The sequence below is a fragment of the Protopterus annectens genome, chromosome 1.part1, assembly GCF_019279795.1.
Source record: "Protopterus annectens isolate FY-2018-M chromosome 1.part1, PAN1.0, whole genome shotgun sequence".
NCBI classification, from domain to species: Eukaryota; Metazoa; Chordata; order Ceratodontiformes; family Protopteridae; genus Protopterus; species Protopterus annectens.
Window position 1 is genome coordinate 759,026,187 of NC_056726.1, and position 22,031 is coordinate 759,048,217.

General features: G+C 38.2%; 1 protein-coding gene across 1 annotated transcript in view; it reads left to right on the top strand.

Moving 5' to 3' along the window:
• The window catches only part of LOC122807003, a 326,840-nt gene that overhangs the window by 154,702 nt on the left and 150,107 nt on the right, over positions 1 to 22,031 (top strand). The window contains exon 3 of the mRNA XM_044077877.1: positions 1,517 to 1,990. Coding sequence (XP_043933812.1) covers positions 1,517 to 1,990 — 474 coding nt within the window. The remainder of the gene's footprint in view (positions 1 to 1,516; positions 1,991 to 22,031) is intronic.

Genomic DNA, 22,031 nt, shown 5'->3' on the forward strand with positions numbered 1-22,031 from the left:
ACATAGCAAATTTGCTAAAGAAGGATTCAGTCAATTAAAGTCAACACTGTAGCTCCAGTCCTATGGTTACAATTTCAGAAACTTTTAGCTTAGTGTCTGAGTCGGGGATGGGGCAGACTCAAAGAACAGGGGAAAATAGTATCAAGTTAAACAGAAAGGCACTGGAATGCAACTTTAAGCAGGTATATACAACTATAAACTTTTACTGAAGCAGAAATCCTGGAGCAGAATTCACAATACTGCCACTACTGCAGTCCTACCACAGGCATAGGCACTAAACTATCGGAATGCAAATTTAAATATATATAATATAGTTTTAAAAAGTACTGAAGCACAAAGCATGGTGCAGAATTCATTCACAGTACTGCCACTACTGCAATCTAGTTAAAATTTAACTAATTAAAAATAAACACCATGAGTCTCCTGACTCTATATCTGTGCCTTACCATAATAGGCACACATTCTGAATTCTATAATAGACCATTCTGCACTGGCCGTGCTGGTACTTTCATGTTGGAAGGAAATAAACCATCAAAAGTAGACTAAAACTGTCAGAAATCCATTTTGTAATGAAACATACTTCATAATAGAATATTCACTAAACATTTCTTCCTTCTCTTACACTCTCCCTTCACACCCGTATGATGTCTAAAGTAATTAATGCCCTCCTGATCAATCAAATTATTGTATGTCAGTAGATGATGGCATTATTTCCTTTGGTGGCAGACATGACCTTGAATGGTGGAGCTAATTAGTAAAGTATGCAGGTACACTACTAAAGCAGCTACTTCTAACATTTGCACTGTCTACAACTATTTTCAGAGCATTTTTTCATGAACTTAGGTGCATAATTTTCCCCACATATGGCTATGAATTACATTTTCCTGGCATACAGTTACATCTCATCAGGACTTTATTTCCCATCCTGGTTTAACTTACATATTATTTGGTCATTTGCCTATATTTTCTGCTTTTGTGCTGTCTGCACCATAGCATAATATGGGATTATGAATAACTACCATGCTCCACCAGCCTATGCATGACCCATTTCTGTGCAACTATGTGCTATATACTACAAAACTTACCTAAGAATAAATAGCAACCACAGAAGCTAACAGATAGCAGTTATTTAGAAATGGAGTTGGAGACATTACTGTCATAGTTACATTTATATATTTTCAGTATGCAAAATGATGCTAGAAAATATCCTGTAGAAAAATTAACTTTAAGCTCAGTAACATTTAAAAATATTAAAATTATGTTATAACAATACTTGTGTCTATTTTCAACCTCTTTAAAGAAACCTAATTATGCTTTATAACAGAACTGTATTATGTCCACATACTTTGTTATGGTGCCACAAATTAAATACATCTTTTTAATTCAGCATGAAATCTGTCTGTATAAAAGAATCCAGCCAAAGCATCTGTGGCTTATGTATTTTAACTGTCTGTGCAGAATGTAAACCTACTGTGTTTAACATTAACCTTTCTTTTGCATTTTTCTTGAATTTCAGCATTAGAAGGGCAGAGCTTCCTGATAAAGAATGCACACCTGGAAAAATGTGTTCATGCCAGTCACAAGAAGAATCGTGTATCCCTTGTTGAGTGCAACCCCTACTCTCCATATCAGCAGTGGAGCTGGGATTTTAACAGTGATTCCATAGTCAGCATGAAAAGCAGAGAGTGCCTACTTGTCCACAAACCTGCAGAATTCAGTCATGTGAAACTAGGATCATGTGAGAATAACAGCAACAGTGCTTGGAGTTGTACAAAGAAAGGCCTGCTTGTCCTACAAGGCCTCGGCTTGTATCTGAATGCAAGGCAGGGCACAAACAGTGTATTTGTGTCAAGAGAGAAGAATAAGCTCAGCAAGTGGAAAACCATGGAAAACAAAACAGTGTGCCCTAGTGATGGAGACAACCATAAATGGCAGCACAATGTTGTGAAGGAAGATGGAAATCCAAAGCCAGTGCACTTAATTGCAGAAAGTAAGAAGCAGCTGTAGTGAACTTGTCTTAACTAGTTATTCATATGTATAGTAAGAGCTAATTTCCTACCCATGTCTAGCAATCTGGATACAGGTTGCAGTTTATTTTCAGCAAAAAGTTGTATAATAATTAGTAGTTTCTAACCTGGCCAGCACTGCGGATGACCATACCCACACACAAGTTAAAAGATACACACTTTTATAATATTTGTACATTGGTTTGTTTTACTGCTTTGTATTATTTTGCATTGACTGCAGCACCATTTATATTCGTAATATTTCTAAAATGTGAAGTTTTAGAACATTAGTTATATTTTATCATTCTCTGCTTGTGAAATTGTTTTAGTTGAAAAAGAAAATGATTGCCTGCTCAGACCTTAAAGGTAAATGGTATACATCTTTTTAGTACTATGCCTAACAGATGTAGCATTACCCTCTAGGATAAACGTTATAAAAATGAAAAATGTTAGGTAACCATATTCCTTATTGTTATAGTATATTGTTAAAATGCAATGCTAACCCTCAGAATGTTAAATATTAAAAATCCACCAGCATGTAACCAATAAAGAGTAAAAGAGGTCATCTAAAAATAATTATTACATCATGTCACAGCACATTCTTGAACAGCAATTACCAAGCAATTATACATTACCCAGCATTTTCAAAAAAATGCTAATTCAGATTAAGGTTTGTTTAATTTGACATACAAATTAAGCATATTTTCCTAAACATTTGTCAATAAATTGGGGAAAAAAATAGAAATCCTAATTGCATTTAGCAACCTGTCTGAAAAGATGGACCACTACTGAATAGAATTTCCAGAAATCCAGTTTCTGGCAATATAATATTTAACTAAACCAGTTATAACTTAAATCATTATAAACTGCTGACATAGACACAGATCTAGGAGGATATTTAAAAGGGAAAAAATCTGCATGGGGATACATCAGTTAGCTTCAGTTTCTGAAATTTATGGGCAGGGCTTGCTTACATGAAATGGAGTCTTAGACAAAAGAATCTATAGCACGTCCATCCCTTCCCACTACCAACCATTTCCCCACTGCACCCCAACTGTCCTGCAGCTTTATCTCTGTCCTAGCCTACCCACAATGCCCAAATATATTATTTGTTTCTTGTTTTTCATCTTAACACTTTGTCATACTCTTCAGTTTTTCCCTGCACTCTTTTAACACACATTAATTGGCCAAGAATATTCTTTAATAAACTTATTTAAGCAGTTGGTCTGGGGGTTGCTAGGCCCCAAAAGTCATAGGATTCCCAATGTCTTGAGGTGCATTTTGGAGCCTTTACTTACCTTTTGAACCTTTTGATCCAATAATGACCAGAGTAAAAAGTTATAACTCAGGAAAGAAATGAAGTTTTACACTTTGTTTTATTATATAGCTTTTTTCTCCATTCTTTCAACTCACAATAATTGTCACGAATGCATTATAATAACTATGTAGAAAATAACTGAATTAAACAGGGGGTAGTATCCTCCAGAAGCCATAGGGTTCATGATGCATTAAGATACATTTCAGAACTTTTCTTTCCAACCTTAGCACAGAGGATTAAGGGTATGAGCTCTTAATGAGCTGCTTCCTATAGTCCAGGATTTGATTCCTTCAGCTTTTGCCTACTGTGTGACTATGAGTAGGCACTTAACTAAACTATTTTCTGTGGCAAATAAAAACACTGGGCTATGTTCCGTAATGGGCTCCTGATTGCATGTCTAATACCTACTTAAAAATCATGAGTAAGGAAAGAAATTAATTTTCACACTTTGTCTTGCCCTTTAGCTTTTTCTTCCATCCTTCAAGTTCCAACACACCCTGACTAACCAGTACTTCACTTTAATAACTGTGGAAGAAATAATTGAATTAAGTGGGGAGTGGTCTAGAAACTATTATATCACTAGGACCTCCAGTTGCAATAGACTTCTAGATCCCCTGAGATATATTTTAGATCTTTTTTTACCAACTTTTGTCCGAATGCTGGCCTGAACAAAAGTCATGAGTAAGTTTTCCTCAACAAATAATATTGTGTTCCCAACACCAGAACCATACATTGCAAACTTCATCTAGGAATAAATAAAACTAGGTGGAGAGATAGGTTTATTGCCCAGTGCATCTGTTTGCTCCAGAACAGACTCCTCCTGCATGTCAAACAATGTTATTCTTTATCATCTTTCTAACTGGATGGGTGTCCGTATATTTGCCCATAGACTTACATGTGCTACACTCCTTGAAAAATATGGCAGAGCCTGAAAATGGGTGTTGGCAAGGCACCCATGGCATCTGGTCAGACTTGCCTTCGATATCCTATGATCCTGTAGAAGAAATTCAGTGTTTTTTGTTTTTCTTTCAAGGAAGAAATAAGTTGTTTATAAAGCTTAATGCTTGTAGCTGACAGAATAGTAGTCCTTAATAAATACAGAAAAATAATACTTGTTTGGATACATAAACCACTATCTGGGAAGACTGCCTGCCATCCCCCTACCCCCTAGAAAAAGGAAAGTCACTTTCTATGTATTCCTCTAATTTTAGATTGAAATGAAAAGTGAAAGAACAAATGGCCATAGGCAGGGATTTTACGTTGTTTCTGACATACACGTGCACAGCATACATCCTTACCTCTATCCCCAAAAGGCAGCCACCTTTCTGTGTACCTCTCTAATGTTAAATTAGGACAACATTTAAAGAACAAATGAACACATTAATGTATTTCAACTTGTTGCACACACACACACACACACACATATATATATATATATATATATATATATATATATACATGCATATATACATATATTTTATATATGTATATGTATTCATAATTATATGATACTATACCTCCAACTCACTAAATCAACATACACTACATTGAACACAAATGGTCGAAACTCAGTCGGAAAAATTTTATCCAGGGGCTCTTTGCCCCTGCTAATTATATATATCAGTTATATGTAAAAAATTGATTAAGCCTGTAAACTTTCATAGTCCCATTACAGTGGTGGGGAGAGGTGCCTGCTGAATGCCTTTAAACACCAAGCCATAGACCATCTTAAGTACACTATATCAGTTACTCCCAGGAATATTTCTTTCGACTGCATAAGTTGAACTTTGTAAATGTCCATTTTAAACCAGTTTTTGTAAAGCTGTACAGACAGTAAACATAATTTATATGTGTTCTTCCTCAGTAGGAGTCTAGATGAGAACAGCATCTGCATATGGGAGTACTTTATCCCCATACCCTCAAAGGTACCAAAATCTGAGCTAAAACTTGATGAAAGTATATTCATAAACTGTGAAATCCATGTAGTGTTCTTGTAAGCAGATACTGTTGGTTATCAAATGTAAAGGCAAATTTTAGTGCAGACTTAGGCATCAAAAGTAGAGATAGAAACATTTAGTAATATTAAGGCTTGAAAATACTTTGCAGTCACTATATAGATGGCCACTGATTCAAGTGTAGTTACTACTAAATGGGCAGCAGGGGGCACAAGTTAATTTACCGGTCTCAACTCAATTACTAACCACCATGAGCCACCATTTTTCTTTACTGGCCAAATCATAGTATTACACTGGGAATTAATTTTAGCATTACACCCTGCCCTTTCCATTCCCTGATATGTTCTCTTATTTATGGCCATGTTTCTGTTTATGTTGGAATTTTATACTGCCAGCAAAAAGATGACATTTTGTCTTGTAAAGCCTGCATTACAGTATGTACCATCCCCTAATCATTTTTCTTAATCTATATGTTTGGAAGTCTACTTTGAATTTTTTTTTAGTTGTTAACATTTTTAATTTCTCACATCTCTGCTATGCTAACACCACATTCACTGTTACAGTGCTAGACAGTCCATCATATGAAGACTAAATAAATGCAGTTTCAGAAAATTGTTTGATTTGTCATAAAACATGTTTAAGTGTATTTACTACAACCCGAAGGGGATTGAACACATTAACTCCTAAAACAGCAGCATTAGAGCCTGGATGCCGCCAGAATGCGCATATAAGATGTCATTCTAGTATATCATTAAGTGTTTGAAATCTGACTTTAACATTTTTACTCTGAAAGACTGAGGGTTTTACACCATCAAAGCTAGCTAGAGTGATTGTACTGCGTTTTCTAGGAATTCTTTGTAGAGATTTTTCCATGACTGATACAGTAGCTTATGTGTCAATCGGATTATTTTCCCAAGATATTCCTTATTTTCTTCCCCCATAAAAAGACCTCCCATCAGGACTGATTCATGCAGAATTCAGAGGGGGAAGGAAAGGCAAAAACGGATTCGATCTCAGTCAAAGGGAAAAGAAAAAAACAGGGAGATAAAGGATGACTGCATATACTGCACTGGTGATCCTTTCAAACATCTACTGCTATGATAACCTCTTACACAACTGTAATATGTACTTAATTAGATCACTAATGCTAATAATTAAATAATTAAATAATTAGTAATGCTGCCAGATGAGATTATTCACAAAGCTTTCATGTGGACTACAAGGAGGTAAGAGAAACAGATCTGGAATCCAGTAACCCTTGAAGTATGGTTATGATTCTGGCAAATCTTGTCCATGCTCTAGAAAAGGCACCTATTTTGAAATGCTTGATAAAAGTGTGAATTGAAGACCAGGTAGCTGACTCTAACATGGAATTGGAGTCAAGCCCTTTGAAAAATGCACTTAAAGAATCTACAATCATTGTAGAAGTATGCTTTGATTTGTCCCAGGAAGGATTTACCTTAAAAAGAATGACAAAAGAAAATGGCAAGGGAAATATGTCGGGAAATGGTTTGTTGTATTCTGGAATAGCTTGCTTTTTACCTTTAGAGGAAGTAACCAACTGATCAGCTTTTCAAATTTCTTTAGTCCTGTCCAAATAAAATCTTAGTTGTCTATGAACATCTGCTAAACAAATAATCTTTTCACCCTTAATTTGGGGACCAGGAAACAATGCAAGAAGGTATAAAGATTAATTCAGAGACATTTCATAACTACCTTAGGCATATTTCTAAGAGACAATGCCTTTGTGGAAAACCAAAAAAGGTGGTATTAGATATTACAGATTCTAACTCAGAAACCCTTTTAGCAGAAATGAAAAGATCAATGAGAATAATTTTCAGTTTATAGTATTTTAAAAATGCAGAAGAATCAGGTTCAAAAGGCAATGAAGTTAATTTATCAGGCACACTATTCAAGTTCCAAGCAGGAGTAGAAATTTTCCGGGGGAGGAGGTGGGGGCTGATATGTGGGATGGCTTTTAAGAACTGCTTGCTCTCAAAGAAAGAGGTGGATCCATGAAAAGACAAGCTGAAATAGATGACAAATGTACCTTAATGAAATTGTATGCTAGACCAGAATCAAGCAGCTCATTAAAGTATTTAGGGAAAGTGAGCATCCATGCTTTATATGGATCCAGTTCTCTTTTCTAGCACAAAACACAAAATCTTTTCCATTTTGTAATACATTTTTCCAGTTACATGTTTTCTAGCTTCCTTAATGGCCTTCTGTATATGCTCTGAGTAAATCTGCCCAAAAGGAATCTATCATCCAAACAGTGACATTAAGTGTTCTCAGATATGGATGAATTAGGGAGTGCTTCTGCTGTGTGAGCAAGCCAATCCAGTGTGGTAATGTATGTTGATTGCCTCTGGTTAAATGGAAAAGAAGAGAGAACCAATGTTGTCTTGGTCAAAAGGTTACAAATAACCAAAAATAGCACTGGAACAGGTACCTAAACACCAATGACTCCAAAACCAAACAAAATAAGTACCACAGATGAAGGAAAATAGTCAGATCAATGATAGAATTCCAAAGCTGGTTTCATAGTCAATTCAAACACATAAATGCAATTACACACACAGCGTTTTCATCTAAGTTGCTAAGACTTCATCAGATGCAAACAGTAACTGAACCATCTCATTATATAATCCATTAGCTTAATTATTCAAGTAATCCACCAATGAGAATACAGTTCATTATCTCAATAAAGCATGTTACTGATATTCAGGAAACGTGTTTCTTTCTAAAGTACCGATGTATGACATCTGACTACTAAATACTGCTTCCCATCAAGAGTTGCCTGCACATTTAGAACTAAGCCCTCCCTCCTCCATGCCATGTCTGATGCATTGCAAAGACCTTTTGCAGAGGAAGAGGATCACACAACAGAGCTCATGGATTTGCTGTTATCCCAGTAATTCACCAAATTAAATCTTTCCTCATGAAAGGCAAGTGAGGCATTGAGAATGGCATGGGATGGCTGTATTGTGTCTAGATTGATTTTAGGTACCACTGAATTTTCTTCATATGAAGGCTGGCAAATGGGATCATTTGTTTAGTAGACAACTTGTATCCCAGGGCTCTCAGAATCTCTCTCTTGTTGAAGTCATGGAAGGGTTTGTCATGGATAGAAACTAGTCTGTTAACAGTTGAAGTTTGTCTGAAGGAAGAAAGACCACTGTAAGAGATGTGTTGAGATGGCAACTTAGGAACACTAGGGAATGTGCAGGGAGAAGAATGGACTTGTTGAAGTTCAGAGTGAAAATTAGGCTGTGGAAAAGGCTAACAGTGAACTGTAAATGTCTCATAATTTTCTGAAGAGGCGTGGCTTGAATCAGGAAGTTGTCTAGATAAGGGTATGTATGGATACTGTAGAGTCTGCAGAATGCTATGACAGGACTTAAACACTTTCTCAACACGGTCACAGCAGTGCAGAGCCCAAAAGACAAAGGAGTAAATTGAAAGTGAATCCAAAGACACAGAATCGTACCCATTTTCTGTGATCTGGATGAATGGGAATATTAAAGTAAACATTCTTCAGATCCAATATATAACCAAAAAAAATAATTGGGAAAATCAGAAGGAAAAGCTCCCAGAGTGTTAGAATCTTGAATTGTGGAAACTTCAAAAAAGGTATTCATGGTAGGCAAATCCTATCTTGGTCTCCAGGAACTTTCTTTTCTTGTGACAAGGAAAATAATGAGTAAAATACTTTTTGTTTTTGGTGAAGAGGAATGGGTTCCATAATCCTCTGTTAAAGAAGGCCTAAAATGATAAAATGAATCAGATGTTTTTGGCTTGAAGGTACTTATGGAATTGAGGATTGAGAAGGCAATGAAATTCCTTTGTGATTTGTATCCTTTGAGGATGATTTGTAAAATCCAAGAATCCATTGTGATTGTTTCCCAAAATGTAAGTCTGACAGAAAGTTTGTTGGGAAGTTTGGGAGAGGATAGGCTGAGGTGGGGGATGGAGGGGGTAGGTAATTAGAAGCTAGAAGGCTTATCTGAAGAGGATCCTTTGGCTTCCTTAAAATCAGATTTGGGTTTGTCCTGCCACTTTTTGTTTACATTTTTTGCCTTTCTATTGATTAGTCATTTTGTATTAGAGGGTTGAAGGGACAATTTCTTTGTAATTTTGTGATGAGGAAAGAGAAAATTGTTTAAACTCCTGTATAATCTTTCCTCTCAGCACAAGGAGAGGCCAAAGAGACAGACTTTATAAAAAAACAGGTAAAAACTTAGCTTTGACATCCTCAGGTAGGGACTGTAGTCTTGGACAGGCAAGCCTTCTAAGCACTGAACCACTGGCAGCAGTCCTGGAGGGGTCTATATTACTTTACTGAAGGTTCATTTCCACAAACCTTCATTCTTCAAAAGTAATAAGTTGCCCAGCATTAGAAATGTGCCCTTTTCCCCCACTGTAGTGCGATCTCAGAGTTGGTATATATAGTTGGGGGAGGTGTAGGGGATGCAGTCCCCCACATTGGGGGGTGCGGGTGGCACAGCCCTCCACCTGGGTGGGTTTGAAATACCACAATTTGTGTGGTGGTCCAAGTACTGGGTAACTCATTACATTCCCTGGGAAAGTAATTAGTTGAACTGAACATTTGCAGTATATGGTTCAATTAACGACGATTTGTGGGAATGAAAGTTCAATAAATTGATATAGACCCATCCTGGAGGAAGCATCCCCAACATCATATGCACAATTAATGGAGTGGCATGCAATCCAAGAAGCAAAAGAAATAATAGTTTGAAGGATAGATCGAGAGCCACTGTCAGGAAGATAAGGAATAATTTTGGACATACTATCAAAAATGGACAACAGGTTCTTGATCATTTGGGTTTGATAATTAGCATGGAAAGCTAAATTAGCTGAAGTATATGCTTTCTTTCCATACTTATTTGAAGCCCCACTGTCTTTGTCATTAAGCATTGGATGTAATGACAGATTCGATGTAGGGTTTTTTTGTAAGAATATTTGTGGCTATCAGGGACTTTATAGTACCTGCCAGGCTCTTTGGTGCATGTAGATGAGAATCTGTAGCTACTGACGTAGAACGAAAGGTGTCTTCCAAAGCTTCCAAAACAGGAGGGACAGCAAAAGATTTTGGAACATCTATATTTAATATACTGTATAACCTCTTTTGAGATTCAGAAAATTGCTTACCCTCCCAATTAAAATGTTGCTTCATTTTCTAGATAGTGTTCCTAAAAGAACACAGTTTTTGATGTGAGTCTGAAGATAGGATGTAATCAGGTTCAGACTCCTAACCAGACAGAAAATACAATTGGGAGGAATAGTCCAGAGGCTCAAAGTTGAATTCAGATGAATCTTCCTCATAGGAAGTACCCTCTTCCTTTTCTGGCTAGAGGGACTAGAGGCAAAAAATGTGGGGGTTTTAAAGCCATAAGGGCTTTAAAAAGTTCCTGATAAAAATCTTGCCATTCCTGCTGAGGATCTCTAAGAGCAGGTGTAACAGAAGAAGGAATATGTTTTGCCTTTTGCTTTTTGTTTGGAGTTTCTAAATAAACTATATAAGAAGGGGACAATTCTAGATGTACCTCCGTAATGGACCCTATGGTGTCCTCTTTTACTAATATCTGAGGAACACCATATGGTCCCTCTGCTATCACAAGCCTAGGCTGTCCCTTTGTGGCTTTACTGTCCATCTGACTGGTCAGATGGGATGAGACAGAAAGCTGCTCCTTGTCCGCCAACAAAGTGGCTGCAACACCAAGTTCAGGCACCCAATGGTCTGCGGACTTGTCAACAGCCTTATCAGAGACTTCCAACTCTGATCTAGAGAAGAGAGCAGAAAAAGAAGTGTCTTCTTTCTGTTTCTTAGTGTTATTCTTAGGCTGTGAAAGGACATCTGAGAAGGGAGCTTCCAACTGCAAGGCACCTTGTGCCAAAGCCTGAAGGTGTTTGTTTTGTGAGTATACATTTGAGGAAGACAAATAGATGCTAAGAGTCTTACTGACAAATGGAACCGTCCTCGATTTTATGGTCTGGTTCTAAAAGAAAATATACTGGGTGTGCCTCTCCTTATAAGAGATCTGCCTGCCACATAGACATTTCCTTTCCTTAGATGACATGAGCAAATCAAGTGTTAGAAAAAGTTCAAAAATTAGGAAGGATCCCAAACAGGATACTTAGCTTTCCCTTATGAAGGTGACTGGATACCTTTCAAACAGCTGACAGACTGAACTTCAGATGCAGTCTTGTTTCAGACTGGTAACAAGAAAGTTATGAGTATTTTCATGCTCAAATGTCACTTATGTACCAGTACATAGTCCTTGGCCCTATGTCTAAGATCAAATGCATGGCGCTTCAGGAAGGAGTGCCTAAGGTTTGGCCTACTGGTCGAATGTATGGTATTCTTGACAGAAACTGACCCATCTGTCAGCATTACTGCAACAGTGATCTAAGATCAAATAGTTCACTTAGTTATAGTTTATGGGCTATGGGTAAAAGAGCCATGGACACTTTGTGTAGTACTTAATGCAATCACATGCTACTCTCTCTTTAAACAAACAATGGTAAAGACCTGCATTTACAGCATGATTATGCAGCAAATTAAACAAGATAAGGGTGTTCACAGATTATAGAGAACTTAGGTAATGTAAAAATAGCCACCCTGGATACCAAAAATAATAATTCAGCTTATTAAAAAAGTCCACTCATTAAAGAAATGAAAGTTTTTAAAGAATTTTTGCTGTGCCAGCCAATACTTAATAATCCATCCATCCTCAACCCCTTTTTCCCATTTTGTACATGGGGTCAGGGTGTCACTTCAATAGTGACAATTATCTCGAGTCAAGGTTTACACCACTGGGTGGCTAGCCCTGCCGTGGTAGTTCATCCATACCACTCACTCGCATCTACAGCCAATTTAGAATGTCCAGTCTACCTACTGCATGTCTTTGGAATGTGGGAGGAAACCAGAGCACCCAGAGAAAACCCACATAACCACAGGGAGGACATGCAGACTCCGCACAGAAGGCACCCCAGCCAAGAATCAAACGGAAAAACCTCTTGTTGTGAAGTAACAATGATAAATGCTGCACCATTGCAGTCTAGTGGATTTAATGATAAATAACTGTCTAGGAACAGTTAAGAATATATTAAACAGTGGGGTCTGCAAAATAACCAGGCTGTCCAAAGGCAGCATATTACTCTACTTATACCTTTATTCCATAATCACTAAAAAAGGTTTATTTACTAGTCCTCAAAGCATGGTATCCTGGCCCAATATATTCCAAATGATGAATACTGAAAACAGTAAGTCAAAAACCTTAAAAAAGGCGTCTTTTCTGCAGACAGCAATCCTCCATGTCCCTAAATTATGTATACCAATGCCACGGTCACCCCCCCCCCAAAAAAAAAGTGCTCCACCAGCTTGCACAATACACCACATCCCAGTGAAACACATCATAACATTTAATTTTCAAAGTAAATCTCATCAAAAAACTGTCAACAGACTGTAAGTAAGGCTCACTAAAATCTTAAATCTTACATAAACCACTATTTCAAGTATGTATGTTATATACATATATGTTTGCAGCATGTCCCTACTGTATGTATTCTCTCTTTTACTGTAAATACCACAGAATTGTGATATCTCTCTAATGTGTGTATTTCTTACTTTTCTTTTGTAAAAATAAAATGAAAAGTCCAGCAAAGCTAGAACTTCCACTGAGTGACCTCCCAAACCTCTTGTATCAGAGGCACATGGGATATATGCAAATGATCAATTAGCTGAAACACCTGATGTTCATAAGGATCATTTGCATATATCCCATGTGCCTCTGATACAAGAGGTTTGGGAGGTCACTCAGTGGAAGTTCTAGCTTTGCTGGAGTTTTCATTTTGTTTTTACTGATTGGTTTTTCAGTGACCTTCTCACTCATTGTTTTACTTTTCTTATGTAAATTGTGATGGACTCTGGAGCTTTTCTTCCTAGGCCTCTGCTGAAAAGAGGTTGTTGCCTGGGCAGTATTTTCCTGTTAACACACACTAGTAAGTAAAGAAAGAGAATAAATGAATATCTATTGTCCACACTCTGCAGCTAAGCTCACTATCAGGATGTGTTTTCAATCAACAAGTAATCCAATCCTTGCTAAACCCACTCTGCTCATACTAAATAGCCATCTTTCCTGTAAAGACCACAACTTCTCCACTCAGTTCCTAAATTATGGAACTGATTACCACCTCTTATCTGAAATATCCCTACATTTCTCTTTTTAAAAAAAAAAAAAAACATTAAAAGTCCACTGGTCCAGTTCAAAAAGACTTGCTTTCAGTGTAAGTGACCACTTACATTGAGAGCAGATCTTTTGGAATCTAGCCCCCGGTGTATTTATAGCTAGGCCTTAAACTGAAGAAAGTCATTATACTGAGAGCAAGTCTTTTGGAATCGGGGCAGACTTACACTAAGAGTAGCTCTTTTGGAATCTAGCCTTTTAACTTCATATAACAACCGGTTCACCAATAATCTTCATTAAGGCTATTTCACCCCTTGTTGAATGAAATACTAACTTATCTGACTTCTGTGTGTGCTATGTTCTTATTGTTCTACTCAATCGTACTTTGACAAATACTTTCATAAACACTATGATTCTTTTGTAAATGTCCACACATTTATTCTGCATTTTTTATTGTTATGCTACATGACAGTAGACTATTCCACTGTTTGCATTAACTATTCTTTTTTTTAATCATTTGTAAGCCAGTAAGTGAACTGGTCCTTAGATCATTTTCACCAATGACCTGACCCACAATGGCAAGAGTAAATACAATACTCATGAATAGCTTAGTGTAGTCAGTCAACCAATGTATCTTTGGGATGTGTGCAGAAATTAGAGTACGCAGAGAAAATCCACATAGACAAGCACAGAACATGCAAACTCCACACAAACAGTGACCAATGATCAGAATTTAACCCTGGACCTAGAAGCTGTAAGTCTGAGATCTTAACCACTGTACAGTAAATTCTCATTACTATTCAAAATGAGCATATACCAACAGAAAAACGTCTATCTGCTGAAGTACCATTGAGTGGCCAGACTTTCCATTGATATATGTTGAGGGTCAAACAAAATAAAAAAACACAATCAGGTTTAGTCTGCAGAAGTAAACAAACAGAAATTTGCCTGATTTCCATCACATTTTTGTGCTGTTCCTCGTAAAAACATTTTTTAAACTGTTAAAAAAATAAAGCACAAAAGAGAATATGTTTTCTCTGCGGCTTCTCCTGCACTGCACTGCTGTACTATGGAAGTGTAGGAATGTAAGTCCTGTACACATGCACAGTACATCAGTTTAGGAAGAAAACACAGAAGAAGAAAAAAGTCCCCTTATACAAATACATTATTTAAGAAAGGTAATTTCTTTCTCAAATAATGTAATTGTATAATAACAGTAATCCACTCCTGTTTGTGGGTATGTCAGGATTTACCCACAGTTGGCTTTGTTTAATTACTTGGGTTTCACCCTCATGATTAAATCACAACAACCGTGGGTAAATCCTGATATACCCATGCACAGTTGTGGAATATTGCCTAACTCTAATGGGTTATGGCTGAAAATGGACACCTCTGGCCTAATCCACTTAGCTCAGTATAGAACTAAAATGGACACCCAGCAACAAAGATTGGAAAGAGAGGAACAACGGTGCATAAAGCGACATAAACTCATTCCTTGTGGCAGGAAATAAGTAATAGATGAGAAGTAATAGTTTTCTGTCTGAATAAATGGTGATGCTGAACAAAGAAATGTGCTAAGATGTCAGATTTTGTGTACCTACTAGGGTACCAAAAGCAAACAAATAAATTTGAGAGAGAAATGTGAAAAAGACTTTTTTTTTTTTTTTTTTTAGAAAGATCCCCTGGGTTGTTATCCCAGTAACAATCTATAAAGCTATGAATCTATGAATTCAAAAGAATGGTGGATGAATAAAATAGCTTAAGAGAAGATCCTGTGGGATTTCAAGAAAATATGTGGAAATGAGTCATAGCAGAAAGGCAGAAGAGAGAAAGACGTACAGATCAAGCACAGCCTGATGTAACAGCGTAGGAAGAAAATGCTTACAAACTGGATTTCTGTCATGTTTTATGTTGCAGTGCCCCGACACACACACACACACACACACACACACACACACACACACACACACACACACACACACAAAACCACAGAGTTGTGACTTATACAGCTGTCCCATTAGGCTGTCAATCCATTTGCAGTTTAAGTTTTGGGCCTACTATTACTAAGTCAGTCTTCACTGTGCCATCTGCAGTTGCCTGTATCCACTTTCCTTAGTACTGCCACATGCTCGAGCTTGCAGAGCATGGGAGCAGCACATAACGCTCATCCTGTTCACATCAGGAGACAGATGGAAAGCTACAGTGAAGTTGGTTGCGGGTCACACTCCTTTACATGAGTAATCAAGTAATTTCCACATCAAAGGCTATGATGTCATACTAAGTGGGGATGCCATTCTTCCACAATACAAAGCAGTGAAAGCTGATGAATTCCAAGGAAATAGTCTGTCCTGATGAAAGTTTAGTCCTAAAAATAAAATGTCTACATTTCTAAAGGATTTATTATTGGCTCTAGTTGATTTAGTCATACTGAATAATGCCCCTGGGACACCTGATGATGATGATGATATTTGCAACAGAGCTTTTTATACACACATGCCCTTAAAAAAATTAAAAAGTGGTTAGAAAGTGCATGCCAAAATAAAAATCATAAGATAATGATATGCATCCCACTTTAAAAATTATGTTTATGACAAGTGATGAAGTGTGTGTGTGTGTGTGTGTGTGTGTGTGTGTGTGTGTGTGTGTGTGTGTGTGTGTGTGTGTGCTAATCCAATTTTTATATTATTATTATAACGTACACTACATTTTGTTAAGATTTCCTTAGCATTCCTTATAAAAATAGATTTTATTTTCTACATTAATGTCATTTCTGAAACAATGCACAAACTCTGCATTAACTACCTTAGAAGTATAGCACATCACATAAATAGTTATCTATATTAAACATTATACAGGGATACATGCTGCACATCAGTAACTGTTTAGTTGATTTTCACTTCAGTTGTCCTGTACAGATAACATCATACCTTCAGAAGTAATCTTTATATTTTCCATTTATTGCTTAGAGGATTGGAAAACCACTACCCTGCACAGCTGCAGGATAACAAATGCCGTATCTTTCTTAGTTTATTGTTGTAATATAGGAGCTGAATAACACTTTTTTTTACCCACTTACAATTTGGTACTTAAAAATTTCTTTTCTGAAGTAAGTGCTGTGTTTCTTATCTTGGCATACTTCCAGGTATCTAAGCACATCAAAGAAGCTGTTGCTATGCTTACGTTTGTATGTTCGCAAAACAAAACTCAGTGAAACTGAAGATTCATTTGCTTCTTTTTTGGAAAGTTTGGCATTGAGAATCATTGCTGTCATTATCACCATCTCTTTTTGCACATGGTGGTGGTGCTGCGGTAGTGTTGTCGACTCACAGTAAGACGCTGTCCGGTTCGATTCCCAGCTAGTGCGTCTTCTGCATGGAGACATGCGTGAATGGGCGTACCTTCGTTGAAGGTTGTGCGTCAGGCCTGGCAAGCCGGTACGTAAAAATCAACTGCCAGTCATTAGCGGACCGGAGTTCCGCTGTGGTGACCCCTAACCGGGAAAAGCCAAAAGAAACAAACAAACTCTTTAAGTACTGTATGCACGTTTTACTCGTACAGGTGCAGCAAATGTTCAGATTCTGAACTGATTACAATTTGTTAGGATACAACTCCGAATAAAAGCAAGACAAAAGCTTAAACTGCTTCACAGTAGATTATCAGAGCTTTTTGACAGGACATTGACTTTTTCTATACAACAGACTCCCTCTTATATGGTCTTGCTGGGACCGACTGGGCTGGATAAATGAATGGCTGGTTAATCAGAAAAAGCATACAAAATAATATTTATAGGTTATAAATCAGCTAGAACAACAAGATTTGTGATGGGTATGCATTTTTCTAATGAATATAAAGTCTTAAACTGAAATGTCTGTCGTTATTTAGCCCAGAGGAGGCAGAAGTGTTGTTCTTCTCTGTTGTCTTTCGCTAGGACTATGGCAGAAATCTGATGGCCGGTTAAAGAGGAGGCTGGTTAAAGAGAGGCTGGATAAGAGGGCATCTATTGTATAGTCTGGTTTAAAACGATGCTGCAGTTTGTTCAGTGCCAACCTATATCAGGTATTGCTCCTGAAAATATTTTGTTTTGTTTTTAACAGTAAATCTCACAAATATATGGCAGATTTATTCAAAAGAATTGCTTTTCAAATATTTGGCCGAGAGATTACAAATGTTTATTTGCCACGTAACCCATTATTCATTTTATTTTGCATTTTTTGACCAGGATAGTCTGACTGAGCAAGAGTCCTTTTTTAATGGAAACCCAGGGAGAAAAGCTTTACAAAAATAACAGTAATGTCTACCACAAATTTAAAATCACAGATAGAAACACTAATATATGTTGCAAAGCCTAAATAACATAACAAGTTAATTAATGCAAAGCTTAACACAAAGTAACAATGAGTTAGATACAGACATAGGAAAAATTCAGCAATACAGGGAGGGCTTCAAGTGGATATATACAGAAATTGCATATTGGAGTACTGGTTCAGTTTTCTTACATATACACAAATCACATAGAGAGGTAGTGATGTCTTACATATCTCTAATGAGGCTAAACCGAGGCAGGTTTTGTCAGAAATATATGATAAGTATTGTAAAGAAGAAAAGTTAGGTTTGAAAAAAGAAACAAGACTATGACAGTAAGTTGTTTATTTGTTCAGTCAACAGAGAGATGTGAAACAGAAATAGTTCATTCGGCCTCTCGCTGTTTTATGAAACAATACAGTGTCTGGTTTGTTGCTACAGGGTTGCGACTGTGCAATGTTATCCTGGTGCTGAGTAAGAATATAGCCAGGAGTTGCTTAAGTGTTGTTAAGTTTGAGTTTAAAGGTTTTTCGTTTGTCTGTTTGTTTCAGATAGTGTGTGATAGTGTTCAAAAATTGTAAGACAGAGTTGGAATAGAGTGAGTTTCCTACACTATTGCTAGATTTGATAGTTATGAGCAGGACTTGCATGAAGGTAAGTCACTTACCCTGAGACCAAGTCTTTCATAATCAGGGCAGACTTACACTGAAAGCAACTCCTTTGGAATCTGGCCACCAGTCAATACAAGAATAGTTCTTTAATATATTAATCAGATGGACTATGCTTGTCAACAGATTCCATCAGCTGTGTACCACCATCTATTATTTTGTCTTCTTTTTATATTTGAATTGTTCTTGTTTGCACACCCCATATATCAAAATGTCGATTGATCTGCCACACTTTCTGGCATGGCAAAATTTGTAGAATTAAAACTACAATTAACTTTCTCCATTATATGAATAACCCAGTCATTAGTCATGTGGTCTCCTTGTCTGTCATTTCAGAATATCCATAACATTTTGTCAGAAAATATAACTACATTTCATATATGGGTGATTGCATGGTATTTGTCAATCAAATTTAGTAAAACAAAATTAAATAGGTTCATAGATAGGTACTAGGCCATCTGCCCGAGGGCATTTACAAGCCTAGCCAGAGTGTGTCAGCTTTCGCTGCCCCATTGATTAATTAACTGAGCCTCTGTCAAGCAGAGTCAATGAAGTGATCTCAGGGGTGTATTTTCTGTTACCCATCCACTCGTCAAGGTTTTTCTTGAACAGTGTTAGTGAGGGGCTCTGCCTAATGTAGATAGGAATTTTGTTCCAAAGCATGAGGAGTCTCTGTGACAGGAATCTATCCCTCCAGCATGTTCTATTTACTATTGTGGCAAGGTTTAGCTCACTAGAGCGCGTGGCTCGCAGTGACTTGGATTTCTTTAGGTGGAGTATGTCCATCAATTCTGAGTTGGACATGGCTTTGTAAGTCAGGCAGAGATCACCTCTGAGTAAGCGATATGCCACTGAGTACAGCCGAAGGTTTTTCAGTTGGTCTGCATAGGACATATGTTTGAGGCCAGTAATCCAGTTGGTGAGGTACTTTTGTGGTCTTTCCAGCTGTTGAAAGTGTCTTGTGAGGTACATCCCAAATGGGGCATTGTACTCTATGATGGGTCTGATGAGTGACGAGTAGAGGGGCACTATAACCTCTTTATTTCTTTAGTAATTAGATGGGCCACATAGAAGGATTTCCTAACTACTTTGGCAAAATGATTGTCAAAGGAGAGATTACTGTCTACCTGGGTCCCCAGATCTCTTATTACCTCTTCTGTATCAAGGGGGCTGCCACCTATGTGGTAATTCGTGGGTGTTTTGTTTTTCCCAAATGGGATGACTATGCATTTTTTGGCATTTAGCTTGAGGCCATAACTTTGACACCAAGTGTCCGTCTCAGTAGGGCCTTTTTGGAGGATGTCCGTGTCAGCCGGAGAGTCAATTATGGCTCCTACTTTGCAGTCATCGGCGAATTTGGTTAACCATAGTCCCCTTGTGTTTGCCTGTACTTCTGAGAAGTATATGCCAAACAGTAGGGGTCCCAGGACCGAGCCTTGTGGGACACCACTTGTGACTGGTTTAGAGTCGGACCTGGAGCCTGCTATTCTTACCTCATGAGTTCTGTCTGTAAGCCAGTTGGCAACCCATCTTGTGACGTAGGGGTTTATGGTCAAGCTGGTGAGTTTTTCTATAATACTTGAGTGAGGAATGGTGTCGAACGCCTTGGCGAGGTCAAGGTAGGCTGTGTGAACCACCTTTCCCTTGTCTATGGCCTTGGTGACTGTCTTAAAGAAGTCAACCAGGTTTAGTAGGCATGATCTGCCCTTAACAAAGCCGAACTGGGTCGGGTCAAGTGTTTGGAGGTTCCCAATGTCTTTGTTAATGAGTTCCATGATGATGCACTCCATAGCCTTGCAGACCAGGCTAGTCAGGCTTATGGGGCAATAGTTACCAGGGTCAGTTGTGGCCCCTCCTTTGTGGAGCGGAATAACTGTTGCTGTGTGCCATTCTATGGGCAAGTAGCTTGTGGAGAGGCTGTGGTTGAACAGTGTATTTAGGTGGGGGGTTAGTTCATTCTGTAGTTCATGCGAGACTCATCCTGGGACACCATCTGGCCCCATTGACACTGTGTTTTTGGCTTTTGAAAGGGCTGTTTTCACCTGTGCATCGGTGATTTCTGGGACACTACACTTTTCCGGTATTATTGTGGGCCCTTTTGGAGGTGAGAGGGGGTGAAGTTTGCACTGAATCTATCTGCCAGGATGTTGGCAATATCAGTAGGATCAGTATATTTTGTGCTATTTTGCACTAGCTCAGAGCATATCTGTGAGCTGCCACTTAGATTCTTGACATAGCTAAAGAAGGCTTTGTGGTTATCATTCAAATCCTTGGCTATTTTTCTTTCAAAGTTAGCCTTGGATGATTTTATGAGGGACCTTAGTTTCTTACTGATACTGATCAGGGATGTCTTTCCTTCTTGGGATTTGCTTTTTTTCTGAACTAGTTTCCTCCTTTTATTGTATAACCTGTTTATGGCAGGGGTCCACCAGACTGGTTTCCTTCTCTTAGGGAAGTGAGTCTTGGTTTTGCTAGGGATGGCATGATCCATGCATATAGGTGCTCATAGAGTGCATTTGTAAAGGATTCTGCATCTTGGGCAGCATTATCCTTTAGCGTGGGGGCTGTGAAACGTACCACCTCTGTCTTAAGTAAGGTGAAGTTTGCTTTAGAAAAGTTTTTCACTGTGGTTTCCTTGGTTGGGGGTGGTGGTGGGGTGTGGACATCCAGAGTGATTAGTTTATGGTCTGATCTAACCAGTGACAGGTTGACCTTCGGTGCAGAACACCTGTCGCCCATGTTGGTGATGACCAGGTCCAATATGTGTTCACCACTGGTAGGGGAGTTTACCAGCTGATCCAGGACATTTGAGTTGATAAATTCCAGGAAGCACTGAGCCTGGGAGTTTGTACTCAAGTAGTTTTCCCAGTTAATGGTAGGGTAATTGAAATCACCCAATATCAGGGTGTTTGGTAGGACCTTCATGTTTTCCAGTGTCTCCAGAAAGGCAGAGTGGTGGTCCTGGGTCATGGAGGGTGATCTGTAGCAGGCCACAATTTGCACTGCAGATTTGCCTGATGTTAGTTGCACATGGATGATCTCAGAGGTATCATGCTGTGCCACTAACCTGGAGGTGTAGGTGTCCTTGATGAATATGGATACACCCCCTCCTTTTGTGTTTCGGTCCATGTTCTGTGGCCAAAATGTGTGGTATGAGTTGTAGCCCGGTAGTGCTGGAGTGCCCTCTGGGGCCTTGAACCAGGTTTCAGTTACTGCACAGATGTCGACGTTCTCCATACTGAGGAGTGCTTCGAGCGCATGCATTTTGAGATTTAAACTTCTGGTGTTGAGTAGCATAACCCTCATTTTTTTATTTGTGCTGTTTATGGAGGTGGGTTTGACTTTTCAGCCTTGCCTAAAAAAGGCACTATGGGGGCAGCAAGAACCTTGGCCAGTATTCAAAAGCCTAGGGGTGACAGGTGCAAGCCATCTCTTGTGAAGCAATGCGGCTTGTAGAGCATGTCGTTCCAGGCTGACAGATACTGGATCCCCTTTAAATGACACCAGAAGGTTAGCCAATTGTTGAAGTTGATCATGTTTTCTTTATACTGAGGTATCATTCTTGGTGAGGG